The following is an 18,052-nucleotide window of genomic DNA, read 5'->3' as shown; positions in this document are numbered from 1 at the left end:
CAGAAAGGTGAGAACAGGCATTGTGGGACACCTTTCGGAGGCCAATCGCAGCACTGTAATCACCCCGGTGTCTACACTGGCATCGCAGCGCTGTAGCCACGGCGCAGAAAGCTCTATGCCTCTCATCAAGGTGGTTTTTTTAGAGCACTGCATCTGCACAGTTTCTGCACACTAAGTTGCTTGGCAGTGTGTACACCTTGGGAATTACAGTGATCAAAGCTGCTTTACTGCACACAAACTTGCCAGTGTAGACAGGGCCTTAGACCAATTCTTCTAATACTTAACTAAACAGTATCATTTGTCATCTTTAATGATGATTCCTCTCTGCCTTTCTTGACTTGTGAATTGGTTTTAGTCTCTTTAAGGAAATTGTAAAAAAATAAGGAGTTCTGTTTGGACAAGAGGTGCATTTGCAATTAATTATCTCTCTCCCTCTCCACCACTCAGCTTCTTTTGCCTCTGTAGTCTTCAGTCTTGGCACTACCCTTGAGGTTTATAGCTCTCCTCCTCCACCCACTGTCTCAACTCCACCTTTGGTGAAATCTTCAGGTATACCTATAGTCCTTCTTGCCTTAACCATTACAAGTCTATGTCTCCAGGACTGTAGTGTGTTCAGAAATCTGCTGCCCTCTCTCTTACGAGGAAAGCAGCATCACCATCCTCAAGCACCTCCCCTTGCTCCTCTTCATTCATTGTAGGATTAAGTTCCACATAGCTTTAATTATTCTGAAAGCTCTGTGGGTTTGACTGCAGCTTACCTCATCAATCCATTGTCTGCTTACCCCTCCCAAGACATTTAGGGCCAATCTCCACTTTTGTCTCACACGCAGTCCTATTCCCACTGTTGGTCTGAAAGCCTCCTTTTGAAGTTCCTGCCACTTGAAACAGCATTCCTATTTTTTTTTTGTCTCAAATTCTCTCTGTCTTTTAAAAGATCATTTCTCCCTTGCCTTCTTTATGCTTCTTAATGTTTTCCTCTCTTGGTCATTGGCCTTCATGACTCCTTTTGTTCACCATTAAGTATCTCCACACCATGGTTTCTGTAATCTGTACTAGAGATAGGCCCAAAATGTATAATTTGGATCTACTTCTGAGCTCCTTTTTAGCCCTTCGTATTAATAAAAACCAGCTGTGAAATGTAGATTTGGATTTCAGAGCTCTCCAAAATGTCAGGCAGTTCAGATATGGAGTTTTAGTCAGGCATACTTTTAATTTCCAAACTTGGGTGCCAAAATTTAGGCACCTAAGCCCATAGTTGGACACCTAACTAAGTAGGTTTATTGCAGAAGTGCTGAGCATGCAACCCTGCTCAGCACCTCTACCAATCAGACTACTTATGTAGATGCCTAAATATGGATTCAGGTGCTTAACTTTAGGCACCCAACTTTGAACGTTTTGACTTCCTTCCCTCAGCCCTGAAATAAGCAAAAAAGTGTGTCAAGCTCAAAAGGAATTAAAGCCGAAAAGTTGAGGATATGGAACACTTTGGCCCTCTCCAGCAAATGCTTAGTTTTAAGCATATGAATTGTCCCAATGAAGTCAGTGGAGCTATTCTAGTTTACACCAGCTGAGGTTCTGTAGATATTTGAGAAATGCATCCCATGTCCACTTCTGTTTTATGGTGTCTTTCATTTTGCTGTGATCCACTGAATGATGTGCGATACACTAGTGATTTTTTGAATCTGGGCCTGTCTCTTCACCTTGGCCCATCAAACTGCTTTCTGTCTTACTAAATTTAGGGACTGCTAAAGATCCTGAACAATGCTGCTCTCTGATGTGGCACTGCAGTCATTCTGTCTTAGTTTTACTTCTTGGTTTTTCAGTAGATCGCCCTCTTGAAAGCTGGATTATTAAACTGTCACAAATCTTTGGCTTTTCCATGCTCAAAACATTCCTTCCCCACTTGATGCAGGATCTCCACAGCTTTCCTGAGTCCCTAATCCCAGTTCAGTCTGGTGATCTTTCCAGGAACTACCAGTCTCAGAACACCTGTTCTTAAAGAGGCTGCACCTTGGAACAGAGAATCAGCTGTACCCAAACCCCACTATCATTTAAGGAGACAACCCTATTACGGAGCCAAATTCTGTCCCACTACATTAATGCTTCCAAAATTTCTCAGCAAAAACAGTGTTTCATTTGTACCTATATTCTGGCTAGCAAAAGCCGTAAGCACAGCTCTCCCTATCCAGCAAACATTATTCCCACCAGGAGAAAAAGGTGTTCACATATAAGGGTCCCTGATAGCTTGGGGGAACACACAAAACTGTGCAGGCCAAACAGTCTCCATCTTGGAGTGCCGTTCCCAGGCTCCTGTAATGGATGACCCACAGAGCAGGCCCCTGCAGTTTCTGGGGAGAGAAATCAAGACTTGAGTATAATCCTTCATCCCACTTCTGCCCCTCCTCTCTGTGTGTGTGTGTCTATGCGTGTGTGTGTGTGAGAGAGAGATTTCTGTTGACTGTCTATGCGTGTGTGTGTGTGAGAGAGAGATTTCTGTTGACTGTCTATGCGTGTGTGTGTGTGAGAGAGAGATTTCTGTTGACTGTCTATGCGTGTGTGTGTGTGTGTGTGTGTGTGTGTGTGTGTGAGAGAGATTTCTGTTGACTGTCTATGCACAATGCCTTACCTAGATCTGGCTCTTAAAATCTATAGTGATATGTCATCTTTTAGGAAAGCTTTGCAGAACACTACTATTGTATAGCACAGATGAAAGACATGATGACAGAGAAACACCTAATGTTCTTACACAGTGTGGTTAAGACAATTAAAAGGACCTCATGCAGCGGGTAGGGAATATGCAATCAGAGGAATACATGATTTGGATAGAGGATCACATAGATAGATGTGTTTTAGCTAACAACAACATCGTAGTCATTTTAAAATCTTAACCTTGATTAAGCTGCACAAAAGTAATCAATTTTGACAAAAGTAATCAATAGATTCCATGCTGTTCTGCTGGAATGTTGTATCTACACTATTCTATTGTAGGAAACTACTGAATTTGGTACTCATCAAATTGCTAAACACAAAGGGCAGGGGCAAACTTCCCAGCTGTTCATGCTCAGTGCACCAGAGAGTGGGGAAGCAAAGATGTTGCTATGCCACCTTTACCCCTCCCCCCAATCAAGGGAGGACTGGGGATCCAAATTGGCTCCTTGCACAAGTTAAAGCAGCCACAGGGTTGGTTTAATTTATGCCAGCCAGAATGATTTCCTAGAGACTATACTGCCATTGGGAATTGGTGGAGTATACCATAGTCCAACCCCAGCATGTTCCCAATGCTGGTGGACTAGTAGGAGTTGGTGTATGTCAGCTTTTCATCAACCCAGGATCCCCCCCATACTGGGTGAATCCTCCCATTCCTTCTTAGGGCAGCTTTTTAAGGTAATTTGTTGTCAGACTCAAAGTGTCCTTAGCAGGACCCTGGATCTGGCCTAATAGCCGTATTTTTGGGCATTTAAATTGTTGAGTCATTGAAAACCATGAGCCAAATTCGTGCCTGGTATAGCTCTATATTTCCTCCTGTGGAATAGGTATCAAGTTAAATATCATCTAGGACAGGTGGGGGTTGGCCTGTGGAGTCCACATCTCTCTGAACAAGAATGGTGTTATTGCCATATAAAGTCAGCATCAGTATAGAAACTTTGGCATGGGACAGTATGCATAACCATATAATGAGAACTAACAGATTTCTCCATCAGCTCTAACAGCACAAGAAAAGGAGGGGGACAGTTTAACAGGCAGGCAAACAAACAGAGATCTCCCTTATTTATAAATGCCAGGACTTCTGGGTCCCTGGGATTAGAAATTCTGTATGTATAATGCAGTACAGCTGTGGCCATTTCAAGCAAAGCAATGAGACTGTTGCTATTTGAGTATGCTCTTAATAAATGCTTACTGGAAGCCCTGACTGAATTAAACCCAGTTATAATGTCACAGCTGCTATTAGAAGTGCAAGATCATCATAAAGTTGCTTGTCACTTGATTTACTTGAAGCACAGCAGCAGGCATCTTATTAGGGTGTTAAAAAAACGTGCTTCAGGTTTTTTCACTGGGAACATCTGAACGTAAGTCATTTGTGGTAGACTGTTCAGAATGTTGCCCATTAATCACCATCGTGCACCAAGAATAATACGTTTTGGCTATTTCTAATCCCATTTTTAAGATTAAAACTATGAAAAATATTTCTTAAACAACTATAACTGAGAATCAAATATCATAGCTCTTACCTGTAAAGTGCTGATGTGCACGGGGGTCCCTGTACCATTTACCGTGTTCTTTTTGGCTACATTGCCTCCTTTCCCTTCTGCTTGCTCCGCCTTGGCAATTTTTGCTTTCTCAGCTTCAATTCTCTTTGGATTGTTCAGCATTACCTGAACCACTGCATACTCAACCAGTGAAGCAAACCCAAAAAGAAGACAAACGATCAGCCAGACATCTAAGGCCTTCACATAAGACACTTTGGGGAGTTCAGCAGCAAGAGTCATACATTCAGATGCCAAGCTGAGCACTGAGAAGATACCTAGAAACAATAAAGCAATATATTAAAGTAATGAAAACTGTGCAGTCTTCTTAGCCTCTTCCCTGCTGGAGCGCTCTTCCAATGTCCCCAAAACAGCTATACTGCTAGATTCTAATGGATGACATTTCTTATGAGTGAATGGAACTTCATGATGTAGCAGGTGTATTTTGCAAGAAATAACTATCTGCTGAATATACATGATACACATGCCTTCAGTTAACTAATGGCTTAATAATCTAGACAGGATTTTATTAATATTAATAAACCTTGAATGCCTGGAGAGGTAGATAGACACAGAGATGCTAAATTACTTATGGTTACACACACAGAGTCATTTGAGTATGTGTATCTAACTCCAGGAAGATGGAAGGGCATGAAATACATTGTTAAAACCTTGTCTTTTCCTCCATATCCTTTAGCTCTAACATGATGGCCCAGAATTAAGCCAGAGGTGTCCCAGGAATCTAGACAGCATGGAAAATACTTAAAATGGTCTGTATCAGTGTAACATGTCTAGAGTACAAGTTAAAATGAGGTTTTGGGCTAAAAATCAAAAAGAAAACCTGTCCACAATTAGCTGTGCAAAGGAAGGAAATAAAGTGGCTAGGGAATGCATGGTGTCTTATAACTTCAGCTTCAAATGACTGGTGCTCAGAGGGGGCCTTTGTATGGTCCCAATGAGCACCACTTTCCTAGAAGGTTCTTAAAGCTCAGCAACCCGCAGGGATACATCTCACTGGTGACAAAATGTGGAGATCATCTCAATGAAGCAGTTCAGTCATATGCCGATGGGATATTTACAGACACTTATGTGTCGAAAAGGCTGACTATCTAAATGGTTGTCAAATTAGGCATACTTACACCCTCTTCCCCAAGTTAGAATTGCCATTTTGGTTCTATGATCTCTATTGGTAAAATTCTTCCCTCAGTTGCACCTGTGCAACCTCAATGAAGTAAGTGATGCTGGATGGATGTAAATAACTTCAAAATCTGGCCTTAAGCAGAGGCGTCAAGTCAGCCCCATATTATCATCTAAGTTGATGACATATGTTATCCAATATACACACCAAAATATTAATTCATGCAGGGATTTTTTTTTCTGATCCTTATCCACTTATGCTTGGAAAATGTTAATGGTCCTTATAATATTTGTACTGCTCCATCAAAGTAATTTTAAGCTGAGCAGGGCACAAAATATCAGACTTTATCACACCATTCCCTCGTTGTTTATTTTGCTTAGATTTTGGTGAGATTGTAGTGGCCAGTATATTCAGAACTGCTATAATTAGACATTTGTCTCCCATCACCTTAGAATCCCAGATTTTATTTAGTATAAGGCATTAATCTAACACTGGCAGCTTGTCAGATATTAGCTACTAAAACAAAGATGGGGGGAATGATAATAATCAAAGTGATATGATTTCAAAGTCAAAATCTTTCAATATACTGTCGAGAAAGAGATAATATCCTATATCATTCTAAAGCTTGTAATTCCAGCTTTCCATTGGTTGTAATACATTTATTTCCTGCCCTAATGAGATATCAGACTGATATCAATGGACCAAGAGTGAAAGCAGAAAATCCCTGTGCTTGGACCAGATGGTTTTCCCTGTTTCATATCTGAAGCATTTGAGCACATACAAGAAATCCCCCTTTTTTCCTTGCCTTTCACAATGTCATTATGAACCACTTATCTGTGATGATCTCATTAGAGATTCACTCCCCATTTTTAACAGTGGGGAGTGGAAATGTAAATGCAATGTTAGAGTTAATAAAGCTCTATGTCCTATTTGCTGCTCATGCTATAGAAAATGCTTAATACACCTCTCCACTTTCATTCAACAGCCCTGAAAATCAACACCTATTCTGAACCTGAATCACCTAACTAGTAGCCAAACAGACTACCAATATGGGCTAGTAAACATCTCTTTGTAACTGGATATTCTTTGTAATATGTAATTATTTTTACTATCTTTAAATATGTTTACTGGACTAATAAGCTATTTTTGTTAGTATTATGTGATAGGTGCTGAAAACACTCAGCTCTTTACAGTCACTGCCCAGAAGTACGTAAGATCTTGGAGCTTATGATCTTGGGCTTAAAGTTGGAAAACTAACTTGTAAATTCTACTGACTGAAAAGATTACAGCAGAGCTTTCATCACTTTGTTCAATAGGGCAGCTGAGGCCACAGTGACTTTCTGCTAGTTTCCATTTGTCTGGAAACCTGGGGTAAAAAGTTCAGTCTCAGAGCAAAAGAAAGGAAAGAATGTTTTATCAGATTTCAAGGAAAGAATATAATCAGGTGGAGGAAGAAGAAATATTCTATTAAATAAACATTCGCTGCAAAATCAACATTGACATGTCTTAGAGAACCTGACAACAGTTTGGTAAGTTGCACCTCTGAGTGCTGCTGTATTAGGTGCTTATCTAAACTGGCCCAAAGCAAAATGCTGGAATACAGTTGGGGAGAAAAAAAAAGAAACTCAAAAGTTGAAATATAAACAACAATATTCAATTCCCATGGAGCACTCAGAGCCCCTCCACAATTTTGTTGAAGTAGAAAAGTGCTTGGCCTGGGTTGGGAATGTACCTGTTCCTCTTCCCTCTCCTAGGGACCCAGGTTGGTGACAAAAAGGGTTTAGCCAGGAATATGGAGCAGGACTGCTCATTGCCAAGAGCAGTACCAACCTTTGCATTTCACAGGTTTAAGGTTACATTTCAATTCCTAAGCCTCACATCCTGATTTCCCTTTATGGGGATTCCCCTACTCTGTGCACACATGCACATACAGACACCCCTGCTACCATAATGTTCCTTTCCCAGTTACATGGAACTCCTAACCCTGACTTCTCTCATGACTCCTTCTAGCAGTGTGGGATTCTTTTATACCTGGATTTACTTGAAACCCCCCGTCCATATGTAACCTGTTACTTGGATTCCCTCTTTAACTTCCTCTTCTCCCAACTAATCCCTGTTGCATCTTTATTGTTTGACAAGTGAGGAGTTTGCAGGGGAACCTTAGTAGTTTCCTCCATGCAACAGAAGGATTTTTTTCTTTTTGAAACAGCCCTTGTTCAACCACGCAGCTAGTCTAAACCTGGCTCCTCTTAATTTCATGGGAGAGGTGCCCAGTAGGACAAGTAGTAATATTTCCCCTTCCTTCCCTGATTTCTGTGTGTTGCTCTGTAGCAGAGTGCTGACTCACCAGCACAGCACCTCCTGCTGGTTGTCCAGGAATTAGCTCTCTCAGCCCTGGAGCGCCCTCTATGGGCTGGTGTCTCACCCCTCTGCAGTCCCTTTATCTCCGCCACATATAGGCCCCATGTACCTGCTGGACTACAGTGCCCCTTACCTTGGGGTGCTGCCCCTCACACAGGGAACCCCACTCCTCTGGGCCCACCTCCCCTCAGTTACCCACTGCCAGTCCTCATCTAGCCCCTTTACTCAGGGGAAAACTGCAGTCTGCAATGGCCACATATCATTGGCTAGGGGGTTGGACCTGCTGCCTCTCCCTGCAGCCCCAGTACCTCCTTAGGTCTTCCTGTCAGGCCTCAGCCTGTTAGGTCGCCAGGCCTGAGCTCCCCAGCGCCTGCCTCTTCCCCAGCACTGCTCTGTTGAAGGTACCCTGTGCTCCCAGGCAGCCTGGATCTTCCAACTCCAAGGCTGGAATGAGACTGCCTGCCTCCTAGCTCACCGCCCTCTTTATACCAGCCCTACCGGGCCCGGATTGGCTCTTCGGGGCAGCCCTTTCCCAGAGCTGGTTTTAACCCCTTTCTCTCTGGAGCGGGGTGCTCACCCCGCTACATGCTCATATAGCAAATGATAGTTCCTTTGCTCAGTGTGCAGTGTCTGGGGTCTGTGCACTGTACGACAAACGTAGGCAGTAATTAAGAACAAAAGCTGGGTTTGAGGAAACACAAGTACATAAGAATTGCCATACTGGATGTGACCTGTTGTCCACATATCCCACTTCTGCTTTAGAGGGATGTGTAAAACACCCCTTGGTGGACAGTAATGGAATAACCAGTTCAGAGAAGTTTCTTTTTAACCCCGTCAGCTAGTGGTTGGCTTATGGCCCTAAGAATGACGGTTTATAGCTCTTATTTTTGAAATTCCTATCTGAGGTAACTATGGGTGTTTCCATTGGGGTCCTAATGCAGCAGAGCACTTAAGCATGTATTTTGCTGGACTGGGATGTAGCCAATAATCCCTTTTTGAATCCTTCTAGCTTCTCAGCCTCAATGTTATTTTCTGACAATGAGTTCCACAGGTTAATTATATGTTATATAAAACAGTATTTCTTGTCATCTGTTTTAAACATACTGCCTTTAAAAACCACTGGTTTCCTCTTTATACTTCTATTATGAGAAAAGGGACACAGAAGCACCTGATTTGCCTTCCTTGTGACACTGATTATTTTATAGACTTCTATCATGTCTCCTTACTCATCTCTGTAAATTAACAGACCTAATCTTGTCACATTCTCTCTTCAAATGGAAGTCTTTGCATGTTTCTAATTATTTGTGGCCTGTCTTTGTATTTCTGTTAAATTTTATATGAGATAGGGTTACCAGAACTAGCAGAATTCATAGAGAGGCATATCACTGATTTGTGTATTGACATTAAAATAGTTTCATCATTATTTTCTCTCTTATTCTCTACACATCCTAACTTTTTTCTCTTTATTTTACAACTGCTGCAGAGGAAATATCACACACAGTAACACCCAGGTCTCTCTCCTGAATAGTTAGAGTTAATTTAGAATCCAGGCATATGAGAAGTTCAAATTCTTCCTTTTAATGTGTATTACCTGACATTTGTCAATAAAATTTCATCTGCCACTGTACTGCCAATTTATGGACCTTTATTAGATTCCTCTGCAATTCTTCAGTCTTCTTTAGTTTTAACTAACATAAATAACCATATGTCATCTGCAAATTTGTCCAGTCCCGCTCGTTTGATGGATACCAGCAGGTTGTGCTGAGATCCACCTACTGAATCCCATGTGCTGCTAACCCTCCAGGTCTGAGTAGTGATTAGGCACTGTTTCAAGCTCTGTCTCTCAAGTGCTCTCCCCAGCTGCAGACCCCATGTGTGACACCCCTCTTGGACAGTGGGACCCTGAACCCTGGCTGCCTAGGCCCAGGAACCAGTGCCATAGCCCTCCTGAGCCCCCAGTTGTTTAGACCCATTCTCCCCCAAGAACAGATCTGGCTGGCGAAGCTCTGATTTCCCTAGTGCCCACTGGGCACCAAATACTAGTAAAGTAAGGCACTCAGTTTAGCAAAGTAATTTCTTAAAACAGACTTTACTCTTAGAAAGTATAAGAGAATTGAGATCTATGGAAAACATCAAACTCTCGAATGCAATCAAACTTAATCTAATCTCACCCTTTTTTGGGACTCACTGGATTAGACGAAGGTTTCTAACCATCAGAGGAGTGAAGTTTTGGAATAGCCTTCCGAGGGAAGTAGTGGGGGCAAAAGATCTATCTTGCTTTAAGATTAAACTCGATAAGTTTATGGAGGAGATGGTATGATGGGATAACATGGTTTTGGTAATTAAATATTCATGGTAAATAGGCCCAATGGCCTGTGATGGGTTTTTAGATGGGGTAAGATCTAAGTTACCCGGGAAAGAATTTTCTGTAGTATCTGGCTGATGAATCTTGCCCATATGCTCAGGGTTTAGCTGATCGCCATATTTGGGGTCGGGAAGGAATTTTCCTCCAGGGCAGATTGGAAGGCCCTGGAGGTTTTTCGCCTTCCTCTGTAGCATGGGGCACGGGTCACTTGCTGGAGGATTCTCTGCTCCTTGAGGTCTTCAAACTACAATTTGAGGACTTCAATAGCACAGATATAGGTGTGAGGTCTTTTTTAGGAGTGGTGGGTGAAATTCTGTGGCCTGCATTGTGCAGGAGGTCAGACTAGATGATCATAATGGTCCCTTCTGACCTAAATATCTATGAATCTATGATTTGATCCAAATCTTTAGAGGAGGCAGAGACAGCCATTTTTTTCCACACCCTCCTGCTGAGTCATGTGCTCTTGGTGATGAAAAGTCTCCCCTTGACTTGCAGAAGCCCACTTTTTATCAATAGTCTGCGCCCCTTTGGTCAGCTAAAGAAAAAACACAGCTCTTCTAGTCTAGTCACGTGAAGTCTGCGGGGCTGAAGCCCAGGGCCCTGAGCCCTTCCACCTGGGACTGAAGTTGGACAACTGAAGTTGGACCTGACAAGTTATCTTCCTGGGGGCCCCAGGCAATTGCACTGCTTGCTACCCCCCGGCTTTTCTATGCAGAAAACTAGTTGTTGAGGCACAGGTGGGCCGTGGAGTTTTTTTATAACATGTTAGGTGGGGGGGAGGGCTCAGAAAGAAAAAGGTTGAGAACCCCTGATCTAATTCATAATGACCGCTACAAGTACAAATAGAGTTCATAAAACCAACTGGAATTCATAACTGGACACAGACATATTCCCCACACTAACACATGTCAATTCTCTAGATTAATTAATGAACATAACAAACAGCTTTTGCCCACTGACTTTCAATGGCTCTTGTGCTCCTAAGTCACTCAAACGCTACTGAAAATCCCACCCATGGAATTTAGGCACAATTACATTTATTTCTTTAACCAACTCCTTGGGACTGAATTGACAGTAGCCACTCTCCCCTCTTGTGGCTCTCTATAGCTAGCTATTCTAGAAGCAATCTTTTAAGGTCTGGAGAAATTGCTTCTCGAAAGGTTGTACCAATGTGACATATGATCAGTCAAGACACAGGGAGTTGACAAAACCGATTACTGCTGCTTTGTTGGATTTAGTTGTCTCTGATCTCTCTCAACACTACATATGCAATACAATTTTCCTCGTACAAAGGAAAAACATTAGTATAATTTTACAAGCATATTTGTATTTTTTGACTTGGGATTTGTTTCAATATGGATTATACTCTCAAGTCCACTTCACTCAGAAGTTTTATCTCATTAGATTATAAAAAGTCAAAACTTCAGGATGCTGCTATAAAGTTAGGTTTGTCCTGATGCCATACTGCAAAACACAATGCCTGTAATTTGTGGGGACTTAAGTCCCAACCCTCCCTTAATAACACTCACTCCAACCTCCTGAGCAAGGAGTAGGCAAATTATGTACAATCCATTGCTTCCTTTTGGGATCACACCAAATGCCACATAATTATGCTGCTGTATTACATTTGAAAAAAAACCAGACACATATATTCATTTACTGAGACCAAGAAATACTCTGAAGTTTGTATATATACATAATCCTCAAATACTGTACAATCTGCAACATGCTTCTTATAAATTGAATGTTGAATTAATTAAACCTTTCTACTATATTACTTTTAAAAGTTGTATTATTAATGCATAAAAAGTTGATCTATAAAAATTCAGGTTTTAATCGTATTGGAAATGACTATATGAAAAATACTTGTTTGCAAGAGATTTTTTTATTTCACAAAAATATATATTTTCCCTATACTACTTCATAAAAATTCTTCCATCTAAACATTATTTGTCTCTGTTGCACTTTATATTCATGATCCTTGTAAAGTTGTAAACACTATAAAGTTAGAACAGGGTATACTCCATGTGCTATCAAACTAAAATAAACTATATTTCATAAACAAATAGCTATTTATGTTTTTAAAGGACAAGTAAAAAAGAAAGGAGAAAGCATATGCATGTGATGGATATGCTAAAATACGCCTTTGAAAAAGACAAATTTTAAATATATTTATTATATTTAATGTAGATTTTATTTTCATTTAACATCTATTAGAGTATCACATACAATCCAATTAGTCAAGTTTGTTTTTTCTTAATTAACTCTATGCCCCTACTGCTTGGTAGCAAATGAAGAATCTGATCTTGTTCCCATTCAAATCAATGTGACTTCTGTCATTGACTTCACCAGAAGCAGCAGCACTCCCAAAGACTAGTAATACCTCTTCTAAGCCTGACTTCAGCCCATAGGAAACCTTAACGTAAATTATTATGTGTTTTGCTGAACAGGATGAGCACATGGTTAAAGTACTTTGATAAATCAAGGCCCTGATGAGACAGAAGCCAGTCTGGTAATGGTAGCCATTAATCCTCGTCAGAACATTACTGCTATTTAATCTTCAAACAACTGCTGCAGTAGGTAGGTATTCTACACCTTAATAATCATCTTGATTAGCCATTATTTATTTATTTATTATATATGAATTTATATATTCAAGTTTCTATAAGGTGTCTATCACCACCGTATCTGTGGTGCACGCTATACGTGTATAATATAAAAGCGAGAACTTTTCTAGGTATGGAAAGGAGACACATTACAACCTCCTTGCCTCAAAACCACATTAGAAGGCAGACATAGGAAAACTGTGCCTAAACACTAGATATGGCATTACGCAAAAGCCTGGATGAAGAGATGTGTTTTATAGAGGCTAGAAATGGGAAGGTTTCAGTGAAAATGAAGACCATGCAATGGGATGTAGTTGCTTTCAATATCCCATCTTTTGCTATCAAAGCAACTGAAAAGGGTAAAGTGGTGCTAAGTGCGTTCTCACAGTAGGTGTAAATGTCGGTTACCCAGTGGCACTCTTGCAGCACTTGCATCAGGATTGATCCAAAATGACAGCCACGACAGAACAACAATTAGCAGTGTAGGAGCATAAACACCCATCATGTAAAATCCAACTTGTCTTCTTAAAGTGAAGATTACTTCTACACAAGTGTAATAACCTTTAAAGAAATAAACACATTAATGTTCTAAATGTTTTACAGGCCAAACTTTTCAGATTTGAATGCTTTAGCATTACTCAGAATCCTGCCCTGTTGAAATCAGTGGGGATTCTGCCCATGATTTCAGTAAGGCTCTCAGTGAATTAGGCTTAAAATAAATTGTTTTTCCCAAAACCAAATAGTTCATCTGAAAACACGTTTGAAGCACATATGAGAGCTCACAAAACCTGAATGAAAAGAGAGCTGTAGCTCATGACTGGCCTGGCCTCAGAAAACAGAGAAAATCACAGTGCCTGCTGCTAAATCAATCTCTAGATTTACAAGTCTTTCCACACAAGAAAAGTAGAGTAATATCTTCTTTTGTCATTGCTAGTGGGTGTTCCCACAGGCATATGAAAGGTCATATTCAGGAAACCAAATAGGGACAAGCAAAACCAAAGGGAGAAAAGAGGACCTGGGGGGATTCTTCTGTATTCCAAGGAAGTGGAATGCATGGACAGAGACTAGGGTTTTCAATCCAAAAAGAATTAGGCTTCCCAACTCACACTGGCAAAATTCTGTTCTCAAAGATGCACTGTCTCTAAAAGCAGAATTTTGCCAAATGGGAGCAGAGCACTTATCTCCTTTAGGCTCATGTGAAAATCCCAGCTGGTATCAATTTTGTGAAAAAGAAGGAAACACTTATTAAAATAAGGTGTACAGCTATGAAGTCTTGTTCAGATTAGAAAAAAATTCAAAAAGTAGAGACCTAAAGCAGGGCTTAATAAAAATTGCCATGATAATGAAAGTTGATAAAGATAATTTTTCATGTTGGTACAAAATTTTAAAAGAAAATCCTCTAAATTTAAAATTGGGAAAAACTAGGCATACAGGCTCAGGCTTATTTAAATATGGAACTTCATCACACAAACATACTTCTGGACTACCTGGAAAAGTGACTGGAGCAAAGAGTAAAAATGAACTCCACAGCCCCCCTATATTTGCTGATAGAGAACAAAGGGATCAAGGAATATGGTGGTAAAAACAGTAGCCAAATTATGCTCATATTTAAATTCATGTAACTCTACTGACATTGTCTTATGTTCACCGGATTTGATCGTATAAAAACAACTCCATAAACTTCACTATCATCATCTCAGGGCAAGACTTTTCCCATGGCTTTTAGTCTATTCCAGTTAGTAGCTAAATTTGGTGAAAAGCAAGTAAATCTTAAATATAGAGCTTAAATAGCAAAAAGGGAAATACGTTCCTTTTTATGTTGTTACATTAATAAATTGTTCACCACACACACACACACAGTTTACAGTTAGAAGTTGTTTGAATATATAATAATCACAAAGCCAAGTACAAACAAAAACAGAAAAAAAAGAGTTTTCCTTATTATTTTGTAGGTAGAAGACATCCATATGCTCTTAATTCTTCTTCTCCCCTTTTATGATCTTTAGTCTGAGGAATTCTTCCTATGCAGTTGGTGAATGGTTTCCAGATATTTTCAAATTCTTAATTATTTTCCACATTAATTTATGACTTTTATGTGTTCAGCTGTTTGTGTTAGGTCAAATTCATTCTGACTCTGGCTAATGGCCTTGTATCATCTTTCAATAAGCAGAGTATAATATTCTTTGCCATCACCATTTATCATAAGGGTATCCATTTTGCACTTTCATGAGAAATTTCTGTCTTGCACACAAAGAAAAAGAAATGCAGGGACTTTTATTTTAGTACAGGCAATGATTATCATACAAATGTAATCCCCAGATTTTCTTTTGCTTGGACAAGTACAGAACATATGGATCCAATCCTACTTCTACTGATGCAAATGTTACAAACACCCATTGACATAAATGGGTGAACAAAGTCAGGGACTATGTTTGCAGTTGTCAAGCATTTCCAGCATAAACCATAGCTTTGAAATCCAGTTTGTACATTAATGAGGTGCCCTTGCACAGTGCATGAGATTGGTTGTAATTTGGTATTGCAATGAGATGCTCTCCCACCATATGCCTTCAAAATATGAACCTTTAGTAAATTAATATGCAAACCTAGCAATGCCTCCCTGTATCTGCAAAGAACCTATGACAATACCTCCGAGAGTCATCTCAAGGGAGTGTTAGGTCCAAAGCCTAGTTATTACAAAGGTGAACATTATTAAGAGAGTTGGTAAAAAAAAATAAATTGATTTTTGACAAAAAAGAGTCAAAATTTGACAACAACTTTCATGAAAATCTCACCAGTTCTAAATGTTAACTCTTTCTTTCATATGAGAAAGAAAAGAGAGGAACACTGAAGATATTCACAATCTACCATTAAATATCTTATTTTTCTATCATAAGGGAACACCACAACTCCATTTCTCCCCCCCCCCCCAAATATAAATGTATAAATGTATTCAGGACAAAACCCCAATTAATCCCATTCAACTGTCAAATATTTTTCCAGCATCCAAGCATAACACAGCAATTGGTCCTAAGTATTCCATTTTTCACCACCCAAATAAGATGGAACAGCCTCTTTTGTATTATCTGGTGCTTCCCTATTGCTCAAATTTAATTTTTTTAGTCTAATTATTAGCATTTTTGTGAGTAATGTGTTGTTTAACTGTTTAAGAATTAAATACCCCTGTAGCTGCTACATAAACTGGTATCTTATCCGAAAGTAGGGGTGAACAGAACTGTTGACTAGCACCTCTGGCTTGTACGTTTTACAGTTGTATAATTTTGCTGGATGTGGAGTAATTCTATAATATTTTAAAATGGTAAATCAACCAGAGACAATGGACCTAGCAAAGATTTAACAGTTTGAGAATTCATTCCTGTTGTAGTTAAGACCATAGTTCCAAGGAATATTTACACTGAAACCTGAAATAATGCAAAGCTCAACTGATTTCAAGTTCCAATACAAACTTCAGACTCAGATCAAATTAGCTCTGAGGATTATTACGATTACCTGGGAACTCTCCAGATATAGAGTATGGCTCCACAGTACCTGCAGGATAACAAACACTATCCTTTGACAGAACAGAGTTTCTGGATGATTTTAAGGGGAGCCTCAGAGATTCCCTTCCCCTTAGCTCTCCTTTCTGTGTTTTGCTGGAGGCTTTCTGCAAGTCAGCAACATATGTTTCAAAAAGCACTGACTAAAATACAATAAAAACCATGCTCAGTTGAAAAAGAACTGCTGGTCATTGCTTCTGGATGTGAGCAATTTCCTAGCTATGATTGTTGGCAGAAATCAGTGGAGGTAGAAACAGACAATAAACCACTGGAAGCCATATTACAGAAATCACTGTACAAAGCAGAGCCTGGATTTCAGAATATCATGACATTGCAAAAGTACAAATACAGGATCTGTAAACTGTTTTTTACAGTAAACATGCTTTCAAGGAGCACCCTATCAAAAAAACTAGAAGCTGCAGGAAGAAGAGTTTGAAGTAATATTCAAGTATTCTGAAACAAAATTTGACAAGCTCAAACAAGAAAACTAACATGACTCAACCATAAAACAATTTGAAAGAGTAGTTCTAGATGAACGACTAACCAGAAAAGCCCAGGCACTTTCAAACATAAAAACTTATCAGGACAATGGAAATGAAATTGCTATGGGAAGATCAGAGACATCTAAACAAAAAGAAGGAGGTAATCTAACCTGACCTCCAACATCTCAATGTCTGTATTAGTTTATGGTTATTATATTTGGCTGTTATTGTGTTATTCATATCTAAATTATTGATTAGTTAAAAACTAATGTCCTCTTCTGCAATACAAAAACTATCAATGCAACCATTAATCATTAACAATATACAATAACTAAATGCAAATTGAAGTCTTTAACAAATAAATTAGTTAATAGAATTACATACCTGTGCCTTTATAATATTTGGTACAGTTACCATATTCAATATCCTCTTCTTTAATGTCAAACTGGGGCAAAGCAATTTTTTCTAACTGAACAGGATCTCCAGATTGCCAGATAAATCGTAAATCATCAGTTGTGTAACCAACTACAAGAAAAAAAAATTAAAAGCTACCTTACACCAGAGTCAATTCAGTAAAAATATCTATCTATATATATATATGCATGTATGTATTTCTTTCATTTCTTGATTCCTGCTTCCTGTCATAAAATTATCAGTTGATTCACAACTAGATTTTTATTCTCTATTTGTTAATTAGGACTTATGGAACTCTGTAATACTGAAAATCTGAAACTGAATGAGAGCGTTATTTTAGCACTCAGTATTTAAACAGAGAAAACAGTACCTGATTCCCCACAACTTTTAACATTGTATTGTCATTTAGACTCCAATTCAGCAAAGAACATTAACACATGCTTAACCTTAAAACACGTTCTTAAATCCCATCAACTTCTGTGGGATTTAAGACTGTTTATGTGATTCTCTGAATCTGGGCCTTTCATGTGTAAGAAGTGGCCTTTCATGTGTTCCCCTCTGATTTGGACAGACTTAAGGGCCTAATTCAGGAAAGCATCCCTTCAGCAAAACACTTAAGCATGTGCTTAACATTAAGTACATGGCTAAATTGTACTGAAGTCAATGCAGTTACAGAATATACTTCAATTTAAACATTTGCTTAAGTGTTCTTAAATATGCTTAAGTGCTTGCCTAAATCTGGGCCCACACAGATCACTTTAGACCACTGAATTTACACATAGTGCAAAGCAGTGGAAGCAGGCCCATGATGTTTGAGCATAAAAGAATGTTAACTAAAAGTACAGTCACGATCGTGATTTTACATGTCATTTTTCTGTCTGCCTGATA

The 18,052-nt window shown here is 39.4% G+C and overlaps 1 protein-coding gene and 1 long non-coding RNA gene across 8 annotated transcripts in view; one reads left to right on the top strand and one right to left on the bottom strand.

Annotated features, from left to right (window-relative positions):
• The window catches only part of GLRB (glycine receptor beta), a 74,697-nt gene that overhangs the window by 16,501 nt on the left and 40,144 nt on the right, over positions 1-18,052 (bottom strand). For 5 of the 6 annotated variants that reach the window (XR_014711370.1, XM_084626720.1, XM_084626724.1 and 2 more), the window contains exons 7-9: positions 17,135-17,275; positions 13,123-13,275; positions 4,230-4,522 (exon numbers count right to left, since the gene is read on the bottom strand). Coding sequence is in view for 5 of the 6 variants with exons in the window: in XM_084626720.1 (XP_084482846.1) it covers positions 4,230-4,522; positions 13,123-13,275; positions 17,135-17,275 (587 nt within the window). In the remaining variant the exon portion in view is untranslated. The remainder of the gene's footprint in view (positions 1-4,229; positions 4,523-13,122; positions 13,276-17,134; positions 17,276-18,052) is intronic. The other variant, XM_084626723.1, reaches the window with a different exon arrangement.
• LOC311519791 overlaps positions 12,337-18,052 on the top strand; it is a 52,610-nt gene continuing 46,894 nt past the window's right edge. For both annotated transcript variants that reach the window (XR_014711371.1, XR_014711372.1), the window contains exon 1: positions 12,337-12,688. This is a non-coding gene — a long non-coding RNA (uncharacterized lncRNA). The remainder of the gene's footprint in view (positions 12,689-18,052) is intronic.

Source organism: Lepidochelys olivacea (assembly GCF_965140295.1).
Source record: "Lepidochelys olivacea isolate rLepOli2 genome assembly, chromosome: 4".
Taxonomy (NCBI): Eukaryota; Metazoa; Chordata; order Testudines; family Cheloniidae; genus Lepidochelys; species Lepidochelys olivacea.
The sequence above is the reverse complement of the archived record's forward strand: the minus strand, read 5'-3'. Positions and strand labels throughout refer to the sequence as shown.